The 26,179-nt window shown below is 42.0% G+C and overlaps 3 protein-coding genes across 5 annotated transcripts in view; 2 read left to right on the top strand and 1 right to left on the bottom strand.

The window, feature by feature from the left end:
- Positions 1-15,655, top strand: part of ptprk (protein tyrosine phosphatase receptor type K) — a 132,634-nt gene extending 116,979 nt beyond the window's left edge. For 2 of the 3 annotated variants that reach the window (XM_076272965.1, XM_076272963.1), the window contains 15 exons: positions 379-566; positions 1,687-1,774; positions 2,147-2,223; positions 3,289-3,325; positions 3,502-3,599; positions 3,754-3,870; positions 5,886-6,040; positions 6,735-6,870; positions 7,295-7,444; positions 8,338-8,511; positions 10,491-10,622; positions 11,165-11,290; positions 11,510-11,673; positions 12,225-12,360; positions 14,366-15,655. In XM_076272965.1, the coding sequence (XP_076129080.1) occupies positions 379-566; positions 1,687-1,774; positions 2,147-2,223; positions 3,289-3,325; positions 3,502-3,599; positions 3,754-3,870; positions 5,886-6,040; positions 6,735-6,870; positions 7,295-7,444; positions 8,338-8,511; positions 10,491-10,622; positions 11,165-11,290; positions 11,510-11,673; positions 12,225-12,360; positions 14,366-14,419 (1,832 nt within the window). In that variant the 3' untranslated portion in view covers positions 14,420-15,655. The remainder of the gene's footprint in view (positions 1-378; positions 567-1,686; positions 1,775-2,146; positions 2,224-3,288; positions 3,326-3,501; positions 3,600-3,753; positions 3,871-5,885; positions 6,041-6,734; positions 6,871-7,294; positions 7,445-8,337; positions 8,512-10,490; positions 10,623-11,164; positions 11,291-11,509; positions 11,674-12,224; positions 12,361-14,365) is intronic. The other variant, XM_076272964.1, reaches the window with a different exon arrangement.
- A 330-nt stretch (positions 15,656-15,985) lies between these two features.
- On the top strand, positions 15,986-21,160 carry themis (thymocyte selection associated). Its single transcript, XM_076272280.1, has 6 exons — positions 15,986-16,383; positions 17,347-17,484; positions 17,845-18,306; positions 18,849-19,900; positions 20,599-20,728; positions 20,876-21,160. The coding sequence occupies exons 1-6, from the start codon at positions 16,293-16,295 to the stop codon at positions 21,046-21,048; spliced, it is 2,046 nt and encodes a 681-aa protein (XP_076128395.1). The 5' UTR covers positions 15,986-16,292; the 3' UTR covers positions 21,049-21,160.
- A 134-nt stretch (positions 21,161-21,294) lies between these two features.
- leg1.1 (liver-enriched gene 1, tandem duplicate 1) lies at positions 21,295-25,414 on the bottom strand. Its single transcript, XM_076271871.1, has 6 exons — positions 25,111-25,414; positions 23,993-24,079; positions 23,647-23,831; positions 23,280-23,401; positions 22,615-22,860; positions 21,295-21,528 (listed from the first exon to the last, which is right to left on the bottom strand). Exons 1-6 carry the CDS (start codon positions 25,412-25,414, stop codon positions 21,384-21,386), a joined length of 1,089 nt encoding a protein of 362 aa, XP_076127986.1. The 3' UTR covers positions 21,295-21,383.
- Positions 25,415-26,179: the final 765 nt, after the last annotated feature.

Genomic DNA, 26,179 nt, shown 5'->3' with positions numbered 1-26,179 from the left:
GCCACACTTGCTGCACAAAAGGAAAGTTGCGATCCCCTCAGTTGGGAAGGAACACTGTACAGAGGCCGATGCACTGATCCTAATCTCAGGGGTATTTGCTAACAGTATATGTGCCCTCCCTTATACCTCAAGTCATTACATTTTGGTGATGAACCGTGTGGCCATGCCTCAACATGTACTGTACAGTTCACCTTAAATGAATTGTAACATTTGGCCACCATCTCTTTTCAGGCTTAGAATAAGCACACTTGTTTTTCTTTTACACTCTTTTAGGAGTGGAGCTTACAGTGCTAACTACCTCATCTGAACAACAGAACCCACATTTTTGTCCCTCCTCAGCCCCTGTAGTCACGTTCTTTCTTGCTTTGCCCTCCACAGATGAGAACCATACGGCGGCGGCTGCTGAGTCCAGCCGGCTGCTGGACGTGCCACGCTACCACTGCGAGGGCACCGAGTCGCCCTACCAGACGGGCCAGCTGCACCCGGCCATTCGCGTGGCCGACCTGCTCCAGCACATCAACCTGATGAAGACCTCCGACAGCTACGGCTTCAAGGAGGAGTACGAGGTAATCCACCGCACTCAGCCTGGACGAGACTTTTGTTAAATGCGTTAAATGTGATATAAATATGTTGCCTTAAAATGAATTACTTCACATCGTCTCTAAATTAACTATCATTACCAGTTCTCTTTAATGCGTTTTAGAGTGACAGTAGATAAATAGACAGCTGTAATTGGGCTTGATTACAGGCATCAATACAAACTTAATGACGGCCATTTGCCCTCTACAATATGACTCATTACATATTGCAATAGCAGTGAAATGTTATGAGGTTGTCACCGGGCTCCACACAGAGCTCATGTATGTACATGTTGAGTTGAGACAGGAGATGGCAGGTGATGTCACTTCCTGCGACTGGATTGTGTGTGCAAGTTTTCTGAGACTTGGGTGCATGACCACAAGGCCTCCCGACAGTGCGTTTCCTGTAAGCATGTGGTTTGTTGCAGTGTATTCACCTTGCAGGGCTGTCAGTTACAGTTTGTACAAAATTGGGCTCTCTGTGTGCGTGTGTGTGTGCTTGCGTGTGTGTGTGTGTGTGTGGCACTGAGGCATGGGTGCTCCATAGACAGTCGGGCTTAATGAGGATTAAATTAGACTCCATTAATGTGATTACGCTTTAATCGTTCCATTTTAATTCCATAACAAATTAATGCACGGCTTGCACCCGGTAGAAGATGAATAGAACTGGGATGATGGAGCAGAAAATTGAGCGCACTTGAAATTGAGACCTTACAAAATGGCAGAGGATTACAAAAGAAAAATCTGATGCTTCTTTGACACCAAGGAGAGGTATCAGGCGATTGGAGCCAATGTAGCGTCAAAGCTTGAATGATTTAGCAACACGGCGCTCCCAGAATCTCCCTTTAGATGACCACTTCAGCAGAATGTGTTTGAGTGAGAGGTGTCATTGCCAGTGCTAAACATTTCACTGCATTTCACCTGTTCCTCGTCTCAATCGCTGAATTGATAAAGTGATGAATAGCCCTTAGATGTGAAATACAGTCAGATTATGCCTTACCAGACATAGCGAAGCCATCTTGACTGATCAGGTAGGTCAGGTGGTAAATTAGTGGGAAGACCTGAATTGCTTCTTACTTTCTTTCCTTTTCTTTCTTTTTTTGCACAGAGTTTTTTTGAGGGCCAGTCTGCTTCCTGGGACGTGGCAAAAAAAGAGCAAAACAGAACCAAGAATCGCTATGGAAACATCATCGCCTGTAAGTCTCACCTCCAGTGTGTTACAACAAGCTCAGAAAACCCCTCCCCTCTAGGCCTCAAGTGGTGCATTCTGTTATAGTAGTTCTGTTACATAGTCTTTACATTCACTTTTATATTTCTAAGATATTTATTTATATTTATAGGATATACGTTCATACTTCACTATACTATTCTATTACTATACTACACAGCCATGCTATGGTGTACCATACCATAATGTACTATATTATTTTGTACAATAGAATAACACCTGGACATATTTACTACACCAGTTATTTGATAGAAAATAGGATGGCATACGATAGAAAATGTCTAGATGGCATACGAATGAACAGATGGGTCTGAGTAGACTAACACGTTTCCTGTTGTAGATGATCATTCTAGAGTCATTCTCCAGCCAATGGAAGACGACCCCTCCTCCGACTACATAAACGCCAACTACATTGACGTAAGTGGCGATGCCTCCTCCATTGGCGAACGTGTGAGAAACATCTCTCCTTCTCTCGTATGTGAGGCCTTCTATGCATGCCCTTTGTCAACAATATGAATACAGCTTTTTTTCTTTTCTCCTCCTTGTTCGAAGTGCTTGTACTCACTGACATCTGTTGTGCTTTCTTTCACTCTGCCTATGATTTTGTGGGCTGTAGATATGGCTGTACAGGGATGTAAGTATCACTGTAGAGGATCGCCCGCCCCCTTCCCCAAAACAATCCTGACCCCCCCCTCCCCCTTCCCACTTCACCTTTAATGCCCCCCCCCCCTCCCTGCGGTTCACCTATGGTTCGCTAACTGACATCTTGCATGAAGGTGCATGTGATGTCCGCCCCCCCCCCCATGTTGTCATTGTTCTATCCATCGATTTTAAGTTGTGTTCCGGTTCCCCCACGCTCGAGTCCATTGCCTTTTTGCCATCTCATTGTCATCCAGCTTGTTGATCTGCCCCATATCTTGTCCCCATATGCTTGGAGGAGGCCTATTGTGTCATTGTTGGGATGTGGAGCTGATGTTTGTTTACTTTTTTAAGAGCTTTCTGGTGTGTCCTCACCCAGTTGAATGAGTTCTGATCAGAATATTCTGATCAACTTTAGTACAAAACCACACTGAACACCAGTGGTTTGTAAGCCTTGTGTTTGTTGAATAATTTCTCAAGCACTGGATATTAGGAATATAACATGAATATTAAATGAACCCAGGATTTCTAATTGAGAAACTGTAAATATTCATTAAAACATGTTTATTAGTGCGATTGTGTGGAGAATGAATTATCACAGATTGTGCATAATGCGCATTCTGTATCATCTCTCCAGATATACTTTACATAACACAAAGAGATTGTCTCTCCGAGAGGCTCTTGAAAACGAAGCAAAATCCTTGTCTTGATCAAGGACTCTGTTAAATAAAGCAGACTTCCTGGGGTTGACAGCTCTTACTTTGTGCCTCTTCGCAAAGTTTTTTTTTTTTCCCTCTCTGCTGAACAGTAAGTGATGTCAGTATCCTCCTGCTTATGTTTCAGGGTTATCAGAGGCCAAGTCACTACATTGCCACCCAAGGTGAGATATTTCACATGTTTCACATCGATGAACACGATTTATGAACCGATAAACCGATATGAACATGTCACAAGCAGATACAGATATGACCATCCATCAGTCTCGGTCGTAATGATTGTTGATGACAGTCAATGGACTGATATAACTGATTTACTGATGTACACGTTGATTGGCAGGCCCTGTGCATGAGACTGTGTATGACTTCTGGAGGATGATCTGGCAAGAGCAGTCAGCTTGTATCGTCATGGTAACCAACCTGGTGGAGGTTGGACGGGTATGTTAAATGGTTGTTTTGTTACCTTTCCTTCACTGAAGCTTGTTTACATTGTGGTGCCACTGTTTGCTTTTCATATGTTGCTGTAGGTCATGCAGTGTGTCTGTGTGTTGTAGGTTGTATGCCATCTTTGATTAGTTTCATGCTTTTGTAGGTAAAATGTTATAAGTATTGGCCAGATGACGCGGAGGTGTATGGTGATTTCAAAGTGACGTTTGTCGAAGTGGAGCCACTGGCAGAATACGTCGTCAGGACTTTCACCTTGGAGAGGGTGAGTGCAGCATCCACTTTTACATGGTTATGGACAGGGCCTGAAGTTAACTTTTTTGGCCACCAGCCACTGTGGCAGGTGAATTTTGAAATCCTCCTGCCACAGTGGTTTTTTACCAGCCAAAATTATTTTGTGCCCAAAATAAAGGTGAACGACTCAGAAAATGCATAAGAATGGTTGTTGAACTTGGACAGAATACACATTACAGTACTCAAGTAAAAGTAAAAAAGTACTTTGTTAATAAATTACTCAAGTAGGTCTAACAAGTTACTTTTTTGTAGGCCTACATTTTTATATTTTTGATGGACCTTTAAAGGGATACAAAAGTATCCTTTATGCCTATTTGCTTTTCTCCTCCTCTGTAGGCTAATCATATAGTCAAACATATTTTAAAAGCCCAATTCAAATACATTTTATTTAATATACTTTGTCATAGCCAGAATAAGCATTACGTGGCTATGGATTGAAAAGCAGTCTTCCAATACATTGCAGCTGATTCTTCTGCTTTGCATTGCTAGAAGTCTGGTTATAACTCCACCATACAGACAATGTAACCTAAAAACAATGGCTATATTATGGGTAAACCTATATTTAGGCTATAATAGCCTAGGCATATCCACTCGGGCAGAGCGACAGAGCAGGCTATCTGTTTTCTCAGCCGACCGGATCATGTCATGTCCTGCAACATAAATGAATGCTAGGCTTTTTCTAACTTGTATGCTCGATTTCCAGTGCATTTGATTTGCTTGTAAATTAAGTTGTAGGCCTACTTTCCTTGTCCAATGTGATTGTTAACGATGCTGGCCAGAAATTAATATACGTGAAAGTTTCCGTGTCATGTCATAGCCTACCTCTAGTCTCGTTGCTACTCTGGCAGCCTCGCCAGAAGATGCAGCAACTGTACGTCATTGTGTTAACTGAGCTGTTAGCTAGGCCAGGCATTACTTTTATAATCGTGGGCTAACGCATTCTGAAGCCCTGTTTCTTTTCTCCTGGGAGAGGTGCGCTTTTCCCTCTTCGAGATACTTTCTCCAATAATAAACTTGTACTCGTAATGTAAGGCAATTGAAATGTAGCGGAGTAAAAGAGTAGATTATTGGCTCAAAAATGTACTTGAGTAAGAGTAGAAGTAGGCTACCGTTTTGAAAAAGGAAAGATGTTTGCCGTTCCTCGAAAAAAAAATGTAACGCGTTAGGCTACTACCCACCCCTGCAAATGGGTTTGATCTCGCTTTCTCCGAGCCTACAAACGGCAATCTGGACAGTGCATCTCCTTGCTCAGTGTTGTGTTGTCTTATTGGCTACCCGCCAACGTGGCAGGTACATTGACAGTTTCACCCGCCAATCCCAAAAGTTACCCGCATTTGGCGTGTGGGCGGGTGCCAATTTCATGCCCTGGTTATGGAATATTCTACAGACATACACTACCGGTCAAAAGTTTTGAAACACCCACCCTTTTAGGTGTTATGTAGTAAGCAAAAAAGTTTGGGATGTATGAACTCTTTCAGGACTGTTAGAAAACCATGCCTAGTGTCTAACGTTAAGGTGGTTGAGGGAATGTCAAGAGTGTGAAATGCTGTAATCATAGCAAAAGTTGGCTGCTTTGAAGAGCCTAATATAAAACATGTAAACAAACAGCTGTGTTTACTCTTTTTTGTTTACTACATTACCCATATCCCACGTCTGTTAATTCATAGTTTTCAGTTTTCAGTTTTGCTCTACAATGTAAAAATAGTACAAGAATGCCATATAAGAGTAAGTGTTTCAAAACTTTTGACCAGTAGCGTACATGTACACTACTGGTCATAAGTTTTAAATGTATGAGGTGAAGTGCATATAATTCACAGATATATGGTTTTCCACATTTTATCATTCAGTTGCACTTTATTACAGTTGCATTGCTACATTGAGGATTTCTTAAGTTATACTGAAGTTATTCTGAAGTGATGATACCACTGAAGCACTCTGTACTGTTCTTGGGTTGTATCTAACTCTTTCCTGATGGGTGCTACACAGAGAGGCTTCAACGAGGTGCGGGAGGTGAAGCAGTTCCACTTCACCGGCTGGCCCGATCACGGAGTGCCGTACCACGCAACCGGTCTGCTGTCCTTCATCCGCCGGGTTAAGATGTCCAACCCGCCCGGCGCAGGGCCTATTGTGGTGCATTGCAGGTGACTTTCTCACTACGTCCGAGTGCAAGAAGCACATGTGTACTATCCCCAGTGCAAATATGTTTTACTGCAGAAATGAACAGATTACTGTGTACATCTGTATATACATTTATGAACATGTGCGAAGAATACCTATACACATGCCAAATGCTGGAACGTGTTCAGATAAGGAAACTTGGCACGCACGCACACACGCACACACACACATACACAAGCGCATCAAAGATGTGTTTTTAGTAGTTGAAAGACTTTCTGTGTAGGAATTTAAAAATAGACATCTTCTTTGTCAAATGATCCGTTCGTTATGGGCATGTGTAAGTTTACCCTTCTTTTGTTGCGTATTCTTCAAAAAGTCAGCCACAGCGACCTTGTGAAATATCACTCCACCACAGGATGTGGTTCTCAGTGTGCCTGTGCAGACTCCCTGCAGTGTCAACCTTTAGCGTTTGTAGCTATCTCTCTGTGTCTGCCATTGCACAGTCTATATGTCAACCACCTTTCTATTGTGATGGCTTCCTCTCTCTCTCTCTCTCTCTCTCTCTCTCTCTCTCTCTCTCTCTCTCTCTCTCTCTGCCGCTCCGCCCTGCACTTTTCCACCCCCTTTGCAATTGGTGATATTCGTTTGGTGTTAATCTGGCGGTCTTCCCCTCTCGTTACTCTTCCCTCCTTTTTTCCCCCCCTCCATCTTCTGCAGTGCTGGAGCAGGAAGGACGGGTTGTTACATAGTGATTGACATCATGCTGGACATGGCGGAGAGGGAGGGGGTGGTGGACATCTACAACTGTGTCAAGGCGCTGCGCTCTCGTCGCATCAACATGGTCCAGACAGAGGTGATGTATCAGTGGACCGCCATCAGTTGGATACTTATAACTCCCGCGACAACAAAGCACCACACACTCCAAGCATGTTTGGTTAATCTTTTTCAAGCCTTCAGATGAAGCTGAATTCACAGTAGGCAATAGAACTTCCGTGGAAGTACGCGGTATCTCAGTACAATACAATAAAGTGCAGTCTGATTAAACAAGGAGGATTTGTTATGCCTTGCCACCCAAGTAGACCGGTATATTGAGATATCTTGAGTAGGAGGGAGTTGTCCACACAAGCATAATCCTCGCCTTTCACATGTTGAATGAGATTGAAAATCAGTGAAATTCAAAAGTAAACTGTATTCCATAGTTGTCTACTACACCAGACATGTAGATGAGTTGTTTGCACCCTTTGACTGACTGTGTGATCTTCAATGGTGATCCACAGGAGCAGTACATCTTCATCCATGACGCCATCTTGGAGGCCTGTCTCTGTGGAGACACTGCCATCCCGGCCTGCGAATATAAAGCTGCCTACTACGACATGATCAGGATAGACTCTCAGAGCAACTCCTCACACCTCAAAGATGAATTCCAGGTAACCGAGGCGAACGACACAACACAACAGACCCTACAACACAGTTGATCTAGAACACTAAGGGGCTGTCTACACAACGCTGTTTTTTTTTTTTTTTTTTTAAACCGGTGAATTTATGTTATTGGTTAGGCCTTGCGTGTACACAATGCAGGCATTTTAGGAGGCTGTAACCGATAGTTTTTGTAACCGTGGTTCCAAAGTGGGATTTTTTGAAACCGCCGGTTAACTTTTGCCCTGTAGACGACAGAGCCGGCAATTTTATGACGACCCCCACCCCTCAACTCAGCCACTGCACTCGACCTGACACACTGCTTATCAGAACAAACCAAACCATTTGTTGGTCATATTAAATATTCTTTTTTTCCCCTTTCATGATTTAGGTGCACAAGGTATCAGCCTTTTGTGGCTAAGTTAGAAGCAGACAGTTAGCTTAACTTTAATTATTAGCTTACTACAACCTATGACTAACGCATGTTAATGTTTTCTCCAGTGTAACGTGCTCTATACCAGACCTCACGCAAAACGTAAAAGCATTTCAATTTTCACATAGCAGTCACATACCTTGAAAATGAACTTTATTAGTTTAACAGTTGAATTGAAAACTGAATTGTCTGTAGTCTCCTTATTTCATGCGACTGATTTAACAAACTGCTTTGACATCGCAAATTAAATGTGAAGCCTCTGCACGGCCGTCACGGTGCCTTCAACTGGTCTCGTATGCACTACAGCACTTTTAGCTGCTTTTACCTCTGTGTGTGCAAGTTTTTTCTTTACCGCTATCGTTAAAGGTGTGAAAGCGGTAAGAAAAAATACACCCGTTGGTTTCGTGTAGACGTACTCTAAGAGAATCTAAAAGGTTTTAATGCAAATTTTATGACAATCCCACAACGCAGACCCTGAACTCTGTGACGCCCCAGCCACAGCCCGAAGACTGCAGCATCGCCCTGTTGCCACGCAACCACGAGAAGAACCGCTTCATGGATATGCTGCCGCCCGACCGTTGCCTGCCTTTCCTCATCACCATTGACGGGGAGAGCAGCAACTACATAAACGCCGCCCTCATGGATGTAAGTGTTCCCACACACTCACCCCCCCCCCCCAAACGCCCACCGAACCCAGACCCTTACCCCCCTACCCTCGGTCCCGCAACCCCCCTCGCCCGCCCCCTTTCAAACACACTCACACACACTGCCCACTGACCACAGCACTCTGTGTTTTCTGTATGTACTCTTAGAAACAGCAAGCTAGAGACAAATCCAGGTGTATCTCTCTTGCCATGATTGTGCTTCTTGACTTGACTGACACGGTGGGGCTGAATCGATGACTTGTAGCATTTACATTTTGCATATTAACTCTCAAAAATAAATAAATATCTTGGTAACACTTTATCCTGTTTTTAACACTTTTGAAACTGAGTCAGTAAATCATGACTCAATAAATTAGTGAATCATATCCAGTGAAGAGGATATTGAAGAGAATGAATAAGCCAGTGAAGAGGATATGACAGAACTGCAAATTTCCTATTAATTAGCCTAGCTAACACATTAGAACTTTGAAATTACAGAAGCTACACTACATGTATATCCTTACATGAACCCTCAATCGTGAGGTGTTTTTCTCTGTGCACAGCAGGTAGCAGACATTATACAGACTGGCAGCTTTGTACTAAAGTGAGCTATACAAATAAAGTGTTACCAATTTGGTTTCCCATATTAGGAAGTTGATGCTCTAATGGTTACTCATCAAAGCACACCTAGTGGCACAGTGAGTCGGTCAACAAAGATGATTGTTTTTGAAAAGTGGGTACAATCACTTTTCTCCTTCACGATTCTTCATGATGGCTATTCATGTGGTCCTAAATTAAACTCTCAATCATTGGGGATATCAAAATTGTGAAAGTCCAAAGAATCTTTTTGTTCTCTCAAAAATAGAAGGGCGAGGTAAGTGTGTTTGTACTATATTTTCATCATTTTTATCTTTTTTTGACAGAAATGAAGGGTTTATGAAAGCAAAATAATTAATATTTTGGTAGTTTTGATTTATTTAATTATTATTATTTGACCATGATTTCAAAACATAGTCATATAAAACAATTCTTCTACTCTGTGCAAAAAAGAGCATATCCATCTTCTAGGTGTGACACTGTCTGTGTCCTCATTTAAACCTACCTATTGATTCCTCCATTGCTCTGGTTTTCTCTCTCATTGTCTCTTCTCGCTCTCACACAATCTCTCACTACTACCTTTCAAATTCTCTCTCTTTTCTTGTTTTCTCTTCCCCTCTTTCTCTCTCTCTCTCTCTCATATAATCATTAATCCCACTACATTTGCCTTACAACAAACACAAGTGTTGCTCACATTTGGAGCTACATTATATTCTAATACAAATGGTAGGTTCAAAGATCCTTGATTACTAACAGTCACTACTTTGCGACCAAATAGTCTTTCTTAAGGCATACAAAACCTTTGACTGATACACATACGAAAATGGCCACTGACCCTAGGAGATGGTATTTCCAATGCACAGAGTTTATGCTAGGCCACTGAGCTTTTCTTGATTTGGAGGGTAATGGTAAACCACTTCCTCGTACACTTCACAAACTTTTGGACTTTTTCTAATCAAGCTGTCAGAAGAATACCAGGTAATTTCTGAACGTCCATGTCACAATAAGTAATGCTTCTCTTGAACTGGATTTGTTTCATGGCTTAATTGGTATGTCAAGCAGGCTTCATTTAATTTACCTACCCAAGATTGCTAACGCATGCACATAATAGTGGATGCCCTATTTATTTACTGTTTTGTTTTGTTTGTTTTGGTTTGTCTTCGAAGAAACACACTTTTTGTCTCTCCACACTTGACAATTGTTTTTGTTTGTTTGTTTCCCATGGTCCTTGCATGGTCATAAATTCACACATTGACCACAACCAGATATCAACAACACAGACAGAGCATACCATTTATTTGAGTCTTTTTTTTATTTTAGTCGTAAAATGTCCCCATAAAAATGTATTCCTTGTCCTTCTTCCCAATGCTCTTCATCCTGTAGAGCTACAGACAGCCGGCTGCCTTCATCGTGACTCAGCACCCTTTGCCCAACACAGTGAAAGACTTCTGGAGGCTTGTCTACGACTACGGTTGCACATCGATAGTCATGCTGAATGAGATTGACCTGGCACAGGTTAGTCATGATGACACACACACACACAACCACTGACTCTCACAACATACTGTCAGGAAGAGGAGGTACTATCCTCAAGACTTAAGTTATTGGAAGTCAGAATGATTCAAGACTAAAAATTCCAAGATTGATCTTTAAACTAAGGGAAATTATGTAAGATATATGTACACTGTAGTGTGTCGTTGAGGGGTTGAGGTTTATTGAATATGTCTTTAGAACTGTTTCAGATTTTTACATGCATCACAGGTGTCCAGACAAGTTGACATTGCGCCAGTCATGTTGAAAGAGAGAACGCTGCACCTGTTTTCTTTTTCTCCAAAGGAGTGGGGGTGTTTTTTAACACCTCTTTCAGTAAATAGGCCTCACAATTTCCTGGCGCTCTCACCACATATAGCATCATTTAAAATGGCGTAAAAAGTATAACTCTGACTGTCAGTAATTTATGATATGTTTACATTTTGATCATAGTTTATTTTAGCAATTTTAAGACATCTGTGATCCAACTGAAGCCATTTTGATCATTCTTCTGTGCTCTGCTCCAGGGTTGCCCACAGTATTGGCCAGAGGAAGGTATGCTTCGGTATGGCCCTGTTCAAGTTGAATGTATGTCCTGCTCCATGGATTGTGATGTCATCAGTCGTCTTTTCAGAATATGTAACCTGACCAGAGTGAGTATTGCACCTCATGTCACAATTGTAACTCTCTAACTCTGTTGTACATATATCAGTCTTAAGTAGTTGTTTACATATTTGCATCCTATAGTTGTTGACATTCCCGGATTATGCCGTTATAGTTATTGGTTTTATGACCTGCCCCTACACAATTGGAGAGGATCTTTAAGGTATTTTTGTGTGTGTGATGTGTGCTTATTATGTGTGTTGTTGCAGCCTCAGGAGGGTTACCTGATGGTGAGGCAGTTTCAGTATTTGGGCTGGGCAGCGCACAGGGAGGTTCCGGCATCCAAGCGCTCCTTCCTCAAGCTCATCCTCCAGGTGGACAAGTGGCAGGACGAGTGCGAGGAGGGCGAGGGACGCACCGTGGTACACTGCCTGTGAGTACACCAACGCACCAGTCTATGGTCACACACACACACACACACACACACACACACACACACACACACACACACACACAATAATATAAAGGACACACTCACAGGCTCACATAAGATCATAAGAGATTGGTGAGTATGAGTTGGGTGAGTTGTCGGTCATCATACACCCTCAGATAAACTTTCCGTCCACATCCTAACCGCAACTCTGTACTCACACTGGCATGCTCTCACCCCCCCCCCCCCCCACACACACACACACACACACACACACACACACATTTAACACAGGCTGATGGTAATTCACTGCCTGTATAGTGTAGCACTACACATGCTCATGCATATACACAGACACAGACACACCACCACAACATGCTTATAATCTCACACATGAAGTGTGAATCTTTAAAATCACACCAACTGGTTACAGCCTATACCTATTATGGCCATTACAGATGCAAGGAACTAACCTTAACAAATTAGCACCCACAGAAACCCCACATACTCATACACTCTCAGAAGCGCTGTCTAACTCGGATCTGTCTGTGCAGGAATGGTGGAGGACGCAGTGGAATGTTCTGTGCCATCAGCATTGTGTGTGAGATGATCAAGAGGCAGAATGTGGTGGACGTGTTCCACGCCGTCAAAACGCTGAGGAACAGCAAGCCCAACATGGTGGACAGCCCAGTGAGTAATGTTACTCCCTCAGTACCCTCTAACAGGGGCGCAACTACCCATTTTTGAGGGGTATGCAACAACAATATTGCCCCCCCCCCCCCCCCCCCAAAAAAAAAAAAAAAAAACACAAACTAAAGCAAAACAAAAGACCAATAATTTACACTATTACTGTGTATTAGTGTCTATTGAATATGTTTTTAAAGAAATGCTGCCAATTTGATGTTTAACTTGATGTTATACTTGATAAGTAATTTAAATGGTGCATTGCCACTTTAAGAGAGTCTAAACGGTTCTCATAACGTCCTTTTGCCAGCTAATGCTCACAATGGATAAGGCTGATAGGCACTCTAGCCTTGTTTGTTTGCACCACATTGACAACACAATATTAAGTTATTACAAGGAGCCTTCATTGTTAGGATATGGAAAAATGTAATGAGTTACTGCTAGCATGACATTTCTGTTTGCAGTTGGCCATTAAAAGTGCAGTATGAGCATGGTAGCCACCTAGCTATCTGAATGGAATAGGCTATGTTTCAATCGGCATTATGCTTAACAAACGCAAAGTCTTTTAACATTCATATTTGCAAGCCTCCAAGTACAGACGTCATCACTTTAAATCCTACCTGTTGCCTTTCACCGTCCACTTATTTAACTGCTGTTGCATGACATGCCATCTCCTTTTCCCTCTTTCTTTTTCTATTTTTAGTCGTCAACAGCTTTTTTTTGCTGTATCCATCTTTTTCCATAGACGGCAACTCACTACTCGTAGGCCTATCTGCTCGCCCAGCGCTCACGGCGCCCCCACTCCCTCTTCTATGTCAAAATTCTATAATGGAATCTTATGTGAGAGGGCGCCTACTCTAGCCTGTTAGTCCTCTAAAATGTTATAGAACATTGAGAAAAAGTTGAAATTATTTAGAAACGGACAGCAGTAGCTACATATAGAAAATACCAAATATATATATATTTTTTTTACCATCGCTTTGGCGCCCTCTAAAATGTTATAGAACATTGAGAAAAAGTTGAAATTATTTAGAAACGGACAGCAGTAGCTACATATAGAAAATACCAAATATATATATATTTTTTTTACCATCGCTTTGGCGCCCCCATGGAGCTGCGCCCCTATGCGCCGCATATAGCGCATACCCACTTTTTGCGCCACTGCCCTCTAAACTGGGGGAGGGGGTGGGGAGGGAGCAGTGACGGTGACAAAGCAAGAATGGCTAAGCCAGAAATCTGTGAAGTCTAAAATATGAAAACTCCCAATACCTGGAGCCAATTAAAATGAACATTTCACATTCTGAAGTTATCTGGATAGGCACATCTGACTCGGTGAAACACCCCTGCAAATAAATTAAATGATCTTCTGATCAATTTACGTGGACTTTGCCACTGAAATTTTGTTTTAATAGGATTTTTTGGGAGTGCTTATTTGTAGTTGGTTGCGATATGATAGAATGGGACTTTAGAAGAGAAAGATCAACACCATATCTGTTCTGCCATCAAATTCTTCATCTAAAGCCAGTCCCCAAAGTGTTTTCTCTATTGATCCAAATGGGACTTTTTATTCTTTAAGGGAAAGAAAGGCAGAAAACAAGTTGTCAGTCGTCTATATAGTCCATAACACAATTGTCTGAGTTTGTAAGTGTGCTCGTGCTAATGTGCTTTGAAGCTGAAGAAGCTGCGATGATGCCTTGAGATCAAACTTGAGGCAAACGTGAGATTACCACTTCCGCTGCGAGAGCAATGCATTGTGAAAAGCACCCCTGTGCTGTTCAGATCTGAGCCTGTAAAAAAAATAAAAAAGCTTTTGCAAGAGTTTTTTTTTCATTGAACCATCCCTACTTAAAGTTTTTGATTTGGCCAAAATTCTGACTCTTCCCATCACATTGCAAAATTGTTACATTTTTGTTGCATGGAAACCTCTTTGAAGTGTTGGTGTAACAATATCATTCTGCAAGTGCCTGCTTCACTAATTTCCCCCTCCTCTTCTATTCTTTTTCATCTACAGGAACAGTATCGCTTCTGTTATGACCTTGCTTTGGAGTACATTGAGACGTCGTAAGGAGGACCAGGGCGAGAAGTATATTGCTGTGCAGCGTTCCCATTTGAACACCCATTCTTGGGTCCGCCGCTTCGCTCTCTTTTTGTTTTGTTTTTTTAACGAGGCTGTTAGCTCATTTTTTTTTTTTTTTTTAAGACATAAACGTTCTCTATGTGTACTGGGCGTATGATGTGTGTGGCTTGTAAATGTCTCAATTGTATTATACCGTGTTGAGTGCCACAGAATCAAGTGCTGGCCACAAGGCCTTGTTTGCTTCATGTCTTTTATTTGTTTGCATTTTAAAGGTTTAATTGTTGTTTTGTTTTTATTTTTTTTCGTGTTTTTAAAGAAAAAATAAATTGTGCAGCCATTGTAAAAGGGTAATTCTAATGCCAGTCAGTGTATTGCATGCTAAAATGTTTTCTTCTATATTGCCATTATTGTCCATGAACAATATATAATGATATCTATCTATATCTATATTTATATCTATGATATAAATCCATCACAAATGTGAAAGAAAAAAAAATGCGCTTTTTATGGATAAATACAGTGCAAGTGCTAACGTGTAACATTGGCTTGGTAATGTCCGTATTGTGCACTGATGGCTGACCTTGTTTTTATTTTTGTTTTGTAGCAGATATTAATCATAAGCCAAAGACTTATGTACATATGTCTATATGGATAAGCACATTGTTTGTATTTATTGTTGTTTACTTTGCATTCCTTTTTGAAGGCTAAAAACAATCATTGTCATTCCCTGTTTACTCTGAATTCAAAATGTACACATTAATTGTAGCTTTTTGTTTTTAAAGTTGTTTTTTTATTGCTTTGGTTTTGGTTATAGAATGTTTTTTAGTTCATGTTTTATCCTTCACCGTGATGTTACAGTGGTCAGGTCATGTAAATGATTGTGAATTCTACCCACTCAACATAGGTTACCATAAGGTCAAGAAGAGACCTAAGAGTTCTATTTTTTCTGATGTTTTCACAACTGTATTAGGAAGTTTTTGAGAGAAACACAGAGAAATTGAGTGTACAGTATTAGGCATGGCATATTAGGACTAAAGCCAATGAAAGTAATGCACAGCCAGCTATGTTGGCATCAGAACTGAATGCACATTTTAAAAAAAGAAAAGAAAACAATTAATTATGTGAAGTTTAAATCATGTCTCATCTTTCCATCTGTAGTAGTTGGCTTACTGGCTGTAACTCTAAAATAGTAAAAAAAAAAGTCTTTGAATAAAAAAAAAAAAATATGTACTGAAAAGTTGTGTGTCATTTATAGTGTAAATGGCTGTAATATCTCTTAGCTGTGTATTTTTCAACATATTTTATTCCATACAATTTCTTCCACGTAGAGCGCAAGGTTTATCATCTTATTAATTGGTCAAATTAACACAGTATAACAGTCTTGATAATACTCTCTGGTAATAGCATCTCAGGTCAGCTAATGTTTCTAAAGCATGGTTGTGAACAATTGTCTGCATGCAAATGACAGCAGCAACTCAAGTGCATTGTTGGATTCCCACTGAGACAATCTACTCTGTGAGCTGTGGTTGTCAGACAGCCGTTGACTTCCTGTAGCTGCACCACACACACAGCTGGCTGCCGCACAGTGCCTTGTCGCTGCGCGTTTCAGTGACCGTTCGGCTTTCTCAGCGCAAAGGCAGATAGTGCGGAGAAGGGACGCTTTGGGACTGGCAACACGGGCACACACACACACACCTTACCATGGTCAGCTCACTGGCCCCTAGCCATGGCAAGTTAGTGGCTGGCAGTGCTCCGTGGTAACACACATACACACAATACACACTCATGTGCAGCGTGGGCTTTTCCCTCAGAGTTGGCTTCCTGAGAGGCTTCTGCCGTGTGAACAGACAGTGAGGTAAGAATGTCGATGACCCTGGATGAGTTCACCCGATCTGTGGATCCCAGATGTCTGCCGAGGATCCTGCAGATCCAGTCAGGCATCTATGTCCAAGGTATGATTATCACCTGTGAACATGTGTAGGCCTACTATTGTTTTTTTGTTTTTTCCCCCCGAAAATTGCTTCACTGATAAGTTTTGTTTTCTCATAATTTAAATTATTTGTATTTATGCTCGCATTAAATACCAGTCTTTATGCCTTAATACTGTCAATACTACTTATGCATCTTTATATTCTGCCATTTCTTTATTGAAACTAATATGAGGAGGGATATAGTCTTATGACAGTCATTTTTAAGGCTTGCCCCTTTGAATGCTTTTGAATGCCTGAGGATGTAATGGGTACTATAATTTAGAAACAGTTTTATCTCCAATAAAACCCAAGTAAATAATGACTGTGTGGTTTGCTATTGTTGGTGAAGGGTTTATGATTATCTTAAATCTCTGTTTTTCCAAGCTTTTTGGATGTTGCCTAATGCCTTTAGAATGACAGTAATCTTAGTTGGTTATTACAGTATTTTAATAAATGCATGAATCTAATTAAACAGCAGTTCTGAAATGTACCTCAGGCAAAGAAAAGCCTAGCGATTCTATGTAAAGCCATTTAGTTTTTTACTTGACAAAAAACTCCCTCTTTCAGACAAACTAGCAAAGTCAGCAAACATTGTTATTTTGATGGCTGAAATAAATACCTTGTTGGGTGTTGGATTTCACAAAATAACACATGGTGATAGTAGTGTCATACCTACTGCACCATTTCGCTGTCCCTTGACGATTTCAGCAGAGGAGCTTTGAGTTTAATTAAATGGATTCTTGTTCCTCTAAGACTCTGTAAGTCTTGAAAAGAATGGCCTTAAATGAAATGCATTTGACATATTTAAATTTGATTACTTTCACTTTCACATAACTCTGTAAATAACAGTGTAAAATAAGTGTATGTTAGTAAAGTGTATGTTAAACATAAACAGCATAAATGTCCCTCTAAACCATACTTTTCTGCCTTATGGGTCTCCTTCAGGATCTGTTTATGAGATGTATGGGAGAGAATGTTGCCTTTCAAATGGTGATCTTATCAAGGTCATTGAGATCAGGATCACTAGGTTCATTGCCAAGGGATCCAATGGCATTACGGTTGACCTTCCCTTGGACTACCCAGGTATGTTAAGGTCTTTTAATTTGTAATAATGTGTCATGGTCCATAAATTGCAAAGATGACATTTTCCTGATAATAAAAATGGAAGTAGTAACATGGCCTTTTCCTCCTACTCTGTTAATCTTTTGGAGGCAAGAAAACCCCGAGAATTCATTAAAATGGATATTAATTTTGCGACACTGTTAATTCTACGTAACAGATTCCATTTCACTTAATAAATGTTAAAAGAGATATAATGTCAAGGATTGCAACCTGGGAACTCATTCAGTTCTTCAAATGAAATTTAGTGGAACCACTTCAAAAAATCTTCTCATTAAAAAAACTGCCTAACTAGCAGAAATTCTGGCCTTCTGTCTGTTCCAGGTCTTTTCAGGATGGTGAAAGACAGACAGCCATACTGTAGTATTCAGGAGATCGCAGAGTCACTCCGAATCAGCTCTCACAGACTGGGCCATCCTGTGTTCTACACAGCTGACGACCTGGACCACCCAGATGGAACGATCAAAAAAGGGGCAAGTTTCCGAATCACAGGCCTCAAGACGGTCGAGGACCATGAGTGTGTCGACTGTGAGCTCGCGCAGAGCGAGCTTAAGCGCCGTTTTGCGCTCAAACTCTCTGTGAAAGGTGAATTCTATGAGTGTGACGACAGCCAATTCTACACTCTGAAGGAACTGGCTGAGTGGAAGATGTCCACTGGGCGGACAAGGACTGTGACCAAAGTGAAGTCGACACACCTGAAAGATGATATTTTACCAGACCCACTGGAGGACTACAAAGGCGAACTGACTCTCACTCCAGTACATGAAATACAGGCTATAATGAAATGTAAGTCCCCGAGGCCTTGCTTTCGTTTGTGTTTGCTTTCGATTTTTCCTTTGAAAGTTTCTGGTGGGAAGAAAGGGAAGTCTTTTAATTGTGTGAGACATGATGATAGACATGTACAGTAATTGAATTCTGTATTTTTACCCCTGTTCCACACCAGACAGCACAAATACGTTTTTAATGTTTGTGACCAACGAACATGAAAACAGAAATGTTTTGAGGCCATTAACTTCATGAATGTCCCCCCCCCCCCCTCCCCTCAGAAGTAGAGGAGTGAATTTAAATGATGTTTTGATGTTTCGTCATTAGACCACAAGCACTGTGCTGGAATTGATAACAAATTTCTCATTTACTGGAAAGGTACATGAGAGAACAGTGTTCAAAGCTTTAAATTAACTAGGAGCATTCATGTCAGACACTAGCTGATAAATGAGAATATCTATTTCTGCCATGCTTTTTCTGCACTGTCGCTGAGAGGATACCCTGCACACACTGTGACAAACATCACAGTCTTTAAATGTGGAATTTGAATATTTTTCCCACAGTTCGAAAGGATGTGGTCCTCATTCCACCGAACTTGGACGTGGACGTTGTGGATGTAACAGAGCAACACGACTCAGCAGTTTTCGTGCAGCCCTTGTCCCTGAAGGACGTGTTCAAAAAGCCCATGGACACATTCCCCGTGGTGGCCGAAGTCATCGAGAAGCCGTGGCACGTTCCGGAGGAGCTAGCGTTCATCTGCCACTCCAAGCAGGTTGTGATCCAACGCGCCTTCGAGGCCAAGCGAGTTCTGGCGTCGGAGACACGTCGAGGCGAACAGAGGCGCTTCCTGGTGCCCTCGTCCTACAAGGGCCGGTTCAAGCGGCGACCACGGGAGTTCCCCACTGCGTATGACCTGGAGAGGGCACAGAGTAGCACCGAGCAGCTCCACGTGGTGGCCACCAGGGCTTTCGAGTCACACTACTTCCAGGGCCAGTCCCCCGTGCAGGTCGGGGACCAGTTCCTGATAAAGAAGAAATCCACCAGCAGCACTGGCCAGGGCTCAGAGAATGGCGAGGACAAGATGGCCGACATGCTGGCCTGCATGAAGATCGAGGGGAAGAGCCACAAAGACGTGCAGATCCCTATGTACCTGGATGGTGGCTTTGTGGAGGTCATACACGACAAGCGACAGTACACCATTGGCGATATCTGCCACGGGTTCCCCCTGCCCTTCAATGTCAAGGTGTCCGTGCGGGACCTCGCGGTGAAGGAGGACATTTTAGCCGCGGCATCGGGGCTGCAGGTGGAGGAAGAGATCACTGATCCCCACCTGCTGGTGTCCACTTTGGACCTGTCGGAGTGCTGGGAGGTGCCGGTGAACCGCACCAAAATGACTGTCCAGCTGCAGCAGAAGTGGGAAGGCCCGGCCACGGGTGCCGAGCAGCCTGTCGGGCACGCCGTTGTGGAGGAGATCGGTGAGGACTGCTACTACAATCTCCGCAGGTACGCCGTGGCCAATCTGCAGCCCCCACCACGACCGCCCAAGATTAAGATCAAGCAACCCATGGTGAAGCCGCCCAGACCGAACAAGCCAATCCCTTCCAGCTCCCCAAAGGTCAGTGACTAGGATGTATATAAGTATATATACTTTTTTGATGAGGGAAATTTAGTCCCTGCATTTATCCCAATCTGTGAATTAGTGAAACACACAGTGTACACACAGTGAGGTGAAGCACACACTAATCCCGGCACAGTGAGCTGCCTGCATCGCAGCGGCGGGGAGCAGTGAGTGGTTAGTTGCCTTGCTCAAGGGCACTTCAGCCGTGCCTACTGGTCGGGGTTCGAACCGGCAACCCTCCGGTTACAGGTCCGAAGTGCTAACCAGTAGGCCACGGCTCTTGGATGTAGCTCTTCCCATACTACAGTATGGTGAATCCAAAATGTTTTGTAGGTAGAGAGTGGTCAAAGAATCAGTGAGAGGTATAAAGAGTGAAAACTACAGTAAAGGCCCTCCGAAAGTTATACTGGAAACTGTAAAATTGACATAAATGACTTTGTTTGATTTACTAGGATTATGCTGTCCTCTACTGGTCATGTAGGTGTATGACAGTGAGGCTTTTGCATTTGCGGTGCAGCCATCAGGCACTTTTAACTTGATAATAACTGTCACGTGATCCATGCAATGGTACATTAATTCTATATAAAAAAGGGGCTTTAGATATTCAAGGGCAAACAGTGTTATGATAGTGACAAATATCAAATATCAGATGTTCCCTCATTTCAGCAAATAAAACTTTGTGTCTGTCAATGCAGAGTCCGCATTGCAATTCCCCCAAACCAGGGTCGATGGCATCTGACACATTTCCAAGGCTGAAGAGGAATACCATTGCAGTAAGCAGTGAGAGGAGGTCATCCATACCTCCAGTCTTTCAGCCCATTACAGGTGGGGATTGTGATTTTTTTTTTTACTTTGCCTCATCAAATAACAGTCCCTAATGATCCCTACATTTTTAGCCATTTCCTGAGTTTTTCTGTTTAAAGATTGGTAAGATATTGTAGAGTGATTTTGGCTTTACATAATCATTTCTAGTTGCCACCGTGAAAAGTAAGGATATCCCTCAAGAGCCAGAAGTGGATGACTTGGATGATGACTCCCATGAATATGAATACATCGATGAGGATGAACTTGAGTTCATTAGGAAAAAGGTCCAAGACGCGACAGTTCTGCGCAGCACAGTGAAAGGAAAGCAAAACACCTTTTAACTAACTGTAGAATTTGAGATGGAGCATGAATGTACTAAACAGATAAAAGTCTATGCAATAATTTATCATATTGTTCTGCATATAATACATGTAATAAATTGTAATATGATAATGTTGTCTTAGCGTTACATACATTCTGGTTTATATTGCAAAGTTTATTTTGTTGGTTTTTTTTCAGCCTTTTGTATTATTTATATGACATGACAAATCACAGTTTTGAAAAGTAGTTTTATTTAAGAAAGTTGTTGGATCTGTCATCACAATTGGTCTGTCAGAATATTAGAGCTGGCGCTGATCTTGTTTGAGAACATTGCTGGAACGTTGTGGCAGCAACATCAGCAGCTGGTTGCCATTCCGGTCAGGATGGAGAGAAGGCCAGAGACTGCAAATTTCGGGTTCAGTATCAGATCATCCAGAAGTTGCCTGCCTTTCTCCCGCGCTTCGTCGGAACACATGGACTTATTCCACATGTTCACCAGAAACATGTGGAATACATTTTGTTCGTAGAAACAAAAACAAAAAAACCTTTTGGATAAGGTAAACTACTGGTGGAGAAGCACAGAAGTTCTATCAGGGCCTTTGGTTAGAGCATTGTAAGAAGTAGCACACAGAATTTATTTCACTTACTGTAAGATATTAAAGGTACAGTCAGCGACCCAAGCCCATAACATTTTTGTCACATTCAGCAAAAAACTCTGCTAGCTGCCCATTCCATGAATACACTATTAAGAAACCTGGTCGCTGTAGCCCATGGTCCAAAAACTGGAAACAAAAAAAGAGGGGGCAGCCTGTCCACCAAACAAAAGCAAAATGTTGTGTCGAGTTTCTCTGGGAATACTGAAGGGAGGGATGAACTTCTTTGGTGTTTTGTTTGATTTTTGGTTAAAAGAAATAATGTATGTTGTTTTGGAAAAAAGCATCTGCTGATAAATTTAAATATAAACATAAACAAATGCGACTTCCTGCGCAATCACTGACTGCACCTTTAAGCAAAATGTACTAGAATGTACTACCAATACTCTAAAGATACACAAGATACATACGCTGCTGGAATTAATGCAATAGAAACACCTGTATAAACAGCACATTGCCGGTTCTGTTTATACAAACAGGGTTCTGTTAGTCATCAGTTTCTTACAACATAACACTTTATAATAGTGTTATCTATTGTAAATGATGACATTGTAAATAATTTATGAATGCATATAGAAACATCTTAGATGTTAAGTGATTCATTATTTTGTCACCTTTTCCGAGACAGAAAGTAGTCTAGGTTCTGTTGAGACTCTGATGCTTTAGTACGAACCCCTCCAATGTTCAACTTTGTACAGGACAGATCTAACTGTGTCTGTAAGATGTATGCACAGACTAATTGTCTGCTTATGGCCACATGTGATGCAACCCTAAAGGTATAAACGTTTGTTATGTTCTTACATGCCTTTTTCCACTGGTATGAATAAGTGGTCACCTTGTACACCCCTAAATAATACCAGTCTTTCACACACTAGCCATGAATCCCACCACCACACCCTCCAATAGTGTTTATAATGTTCCCAGAGTTAATGTCCCTCACCCAGTAGTTTGTTGACGCTGTTCATCCAGCTAAAGATGTAGAGCGCGTGGTTCTCCTCGGTGCTCAGGTCCGGCACGTTAGGAGGGCTGTCGGCATCGGTCAGCATTCGACTGGGCAGCGGGGTCATGAACCGCCCCGACTTCTCCATGTTGGACTGAAAGTACGCTGCGCTGACGTAGTCGGCCGAGCTCACCCAGCTCACAGCGAAGGAAATTTCTGGTTTGGAATAGGACTTCTGCCTGTGGGTCAGCATTGATATGTCAGTTAAAGGTTAAAGGTCATGTAAGACAAACACAAGACCAGGTCATGTTCAGGAGTGATGCTACAGAGACAGATGCATATAGAGGCTTTCTCATTTCAGTCCACCTCCAGCAGTTTTTAAACTCCAACCATAACTTCTTACTGCAGTGGGTTATAATTGAGCATAGGGCCTGCATTAAGAGCCGTACTACAGTACAGTACAGTCATTCATTTCCTTTGTATTAGCCGCATTGTGTATAAGCCGCAAGACAGTGTTATACTGTATGTTAAGTTAAAAGAAACAAAACCGTATCAATATCATTTTAACCGCCCCCGTGTATTAACCTCCTAGCTGAAGAAATTTTGTAAAATCAATGTATAAGCCGTAGCTAATAGTTGGGAAATTACGGTGGTTTACCGCTCTGAGCAGCTTGTTGTGGCCTGCTGTAGAGAGGCTTGCTGTGCGGCCCACATGGTGCTCAGGATCTGGTTCCTCTTCTCCAAGTCTGTGGCTTCTGATTCACTCGCTGCTTTCACTGTCTGAAGAAAGAGAGAAAAATATATGAGCATGAAAAACATATTCATCATTGTCCATCTGTTTCATTGTTTTCTAGTTGATATCCTTTACCCTATACACATCTGTATTCAAACAAAACACAAACAGATATTTATATGGACCTTTATGGATTTTGGGTAAACTGTAAAAATACAGACTTTAAAAATTAAAGAATATCACCACTGGTCTAATATTAATTGTAAAAGTACAGTTAGTGTGTCTCTTTTACTTTGAAAAAGGTTTCCCATTTGGACATCAAATCTGGATATTTAGCAGAGCAGTCCATAAAGTTGGTGCAATAGTCTTCGGCGCCCTCCGGGGGGCTCTGGACTGTAATCTTGATGTCTCCGTCTCCAATCAAACCTGTCTGTACGGCAGCCAAGAATGGAATGACAGACAGGTAGTAGTTCACACCTGTGTGGCATTGGAGTGCAAAGGCTATCGTGAAAATGTGCTGTTTTTTGGTAAAATAATGATTCATGATTAAAGAGATCACTGATGGTTGGAAAAACATGGATCTAATGTATATGGATGCTATATATTTTCTATTTATGGTGAAACTTTAAATGACATACATGCCCACCAGCTCTTGGGAGAGATACACATTGGATCACCACTCTCTTGACCACAGGTACTAGCTGCTGTTGGGTCCACCAACCGACCTGGTAAAAAAAGAAATCATTGAAAATGTTCAGTGAATTCATACTTCCAGTCACCTACATTTCATATCTTGGGTCAACCTGTCAAGAGTACTTTCTTTAGCATTAGTTGCTCATCTTATTCCTGTGCAGTGGTGTCCTGAGGGATCACCAACTATTTATAAAGATAAAGAAAGAAGGATGAAAAAGAGTGGGTAAATAGTGGGCTACTGTGGCTACAGGGGCATCTACCTGATTTCAGAATCTGAACGGTCCAGTGTTAGGCAGGGATCACACTGACCAGCCGCAAGCGGCAGGAACGGTTGCAGCGCTAGCGTAACACTAGCGTTGAACAAGCTGAGCGTTGAACTTGGTTCAACTTTCAAAGCGCAACGCAAGCGTATTCAATTGTCAGTTTAGGCAAACTGTTTGTGTTACTTAGGAACTTATTATGGTCTGAGCGTTGAGGGTGGTGTGCGGTATGGAGATGGCGTCGTCTTTAGACCTGTTGGCTTTAGGAGCGAATTCAAGGGGGGGGGGGGGGGGGATTGACAGGGATGAGCCAATGAAGTTTCCCCAAGCATCATCTCTGTTGTAGTCAGGGCCACCGGGTGGTAGTCATTACGAACTATGTTAAGCTTTAACAGAAGAGTCCATTCAGAAGTGTAAGATCTTACAAAAACAAAAGTATCAAAGCAAAAACAACACAAGGTTAAAGTCCATCTTTGTCATTTTCTCCTCACACAGCCCATAATGAGTTAAAACCTGGCTGTGCACCTTTTGAAGCAGACACATAATGTATTACAATTCTGCGCTAACAGGGTATATCCTTAATGGTCTGCATACTTTAATACACATATAATGTGTTGTAAGTTTACATTTTATTAGATTAGGTTATTTATTAGATACATTATGCTCATATAAAACATGATATATATTGCTACATGATGATATGCTACAATTGAAAGGACAAAATGCATGTGGTTGACCTCTCCATGTGCCTGAATGACTGGATGTCCCTGATTGTCTGAAAGTGCTAGTCTTTGCACCAGTACCTGATTTCAGCTTCCAACCCAGTTGCAGCGGCAGCCCCCACAGCGGGCTGTCGTTGGGGCCGGGACCCATGCAGCCCATGTACTGGTTTGTGTGGTTCAGCATGAGTCGGTACATCCCCATGCGCTGCAAGTACTCCCAGGGGTCGATGGTGACCACATCGGCGTCCACCGCGGGGAAGTCTTTGAGCTCCGCCGGCGCCTTCTCCCACATGATGGGGTAGCCATTCTCGGTGACCACCGCTGCCTGGGCCACTGTGGTCAACAGGGCCAGAGCTGCAACCACTCCTGTCCAGGAAAGCCACATGCTGAGAGAAGGGGCTGAGCACAAGTGGCTGGACAGGGCCAGCAGGAGTTTTTGTAGCCAGTGGCTCTGCGAACATTGACCTCTGAAATGAAGGCTGCTGCTGCTGGTGACTTTGTGCAAATGAAGAAATGCAAAGGGGTCTGAGAAAAATGTGACTGTGCCGTGACAGTGACTAGACAGTAAGTCTACGAACATTGACCTCTGGCATGAAGGCAGCTGCTGCTGATGGTGACTGTGCAAATAAAGAAATGGAAAGGGGCCTGAGAAAATGTGCCGTGACAGTGACTGGAAAGTTACTCTGCGAACACTGACCTCTTGCATGAAGGCTGCTGCTGCTGACTTTGTGCAAATTAAGAAATATCAAAGTCCAGACCAATAATTCAATGAGAAAATACAGCTTCTTACAGGTTACTTTCAGTCACTTTGGTACATCAATATATTTATATAAATAAAAAATAAATAAAAAAATCAACTTCCCATCTAGTAATGTCACGCACACCATAACAGTAATTTCTCATTCCTTTAAAATATTTGCCAAATGTTTTTGCATGTTTTGCATGTGAAGGGACATTCTGCAGTATAGGTATTCATTATAAAAGTAAATGTAAATTTTGTGTCAACCTAGGCTTCGATATTTAGTGACAGTATTTCATTGTCATTCCAATCATGTGATTCATGAGGATTGGTTTAATTTCTTAAAAAAATTAGTATAAACCTCATGCCAGGCCGATCTATGGTCTTTTGGGCCCCCACCGTCGACTTCAA

This window comes from Alosa pseudoharengus, unplaced genomic scaffold (assembly GCF_046254945.1).
Source record: "Alosa pseudoharengus isolate Yale_2024_CS ecotype anadromous, Long Island Sound unplaced genomic scaffold, YU_APseudo_1.1 YU_APseudo_1.1_scf_7, whole genome shotgun sequence".
NCBI classification, from domain to species: domain Eukaryota; kingdom Metazoa; phylum Chordata; class Actinopteri; order Clupeiformes; family Clupeidae; genus Alosa; species Alosa pseudoharengus.
This window is presented reverse-complemented; position numbering and strand designations above follow the sequence as displayed.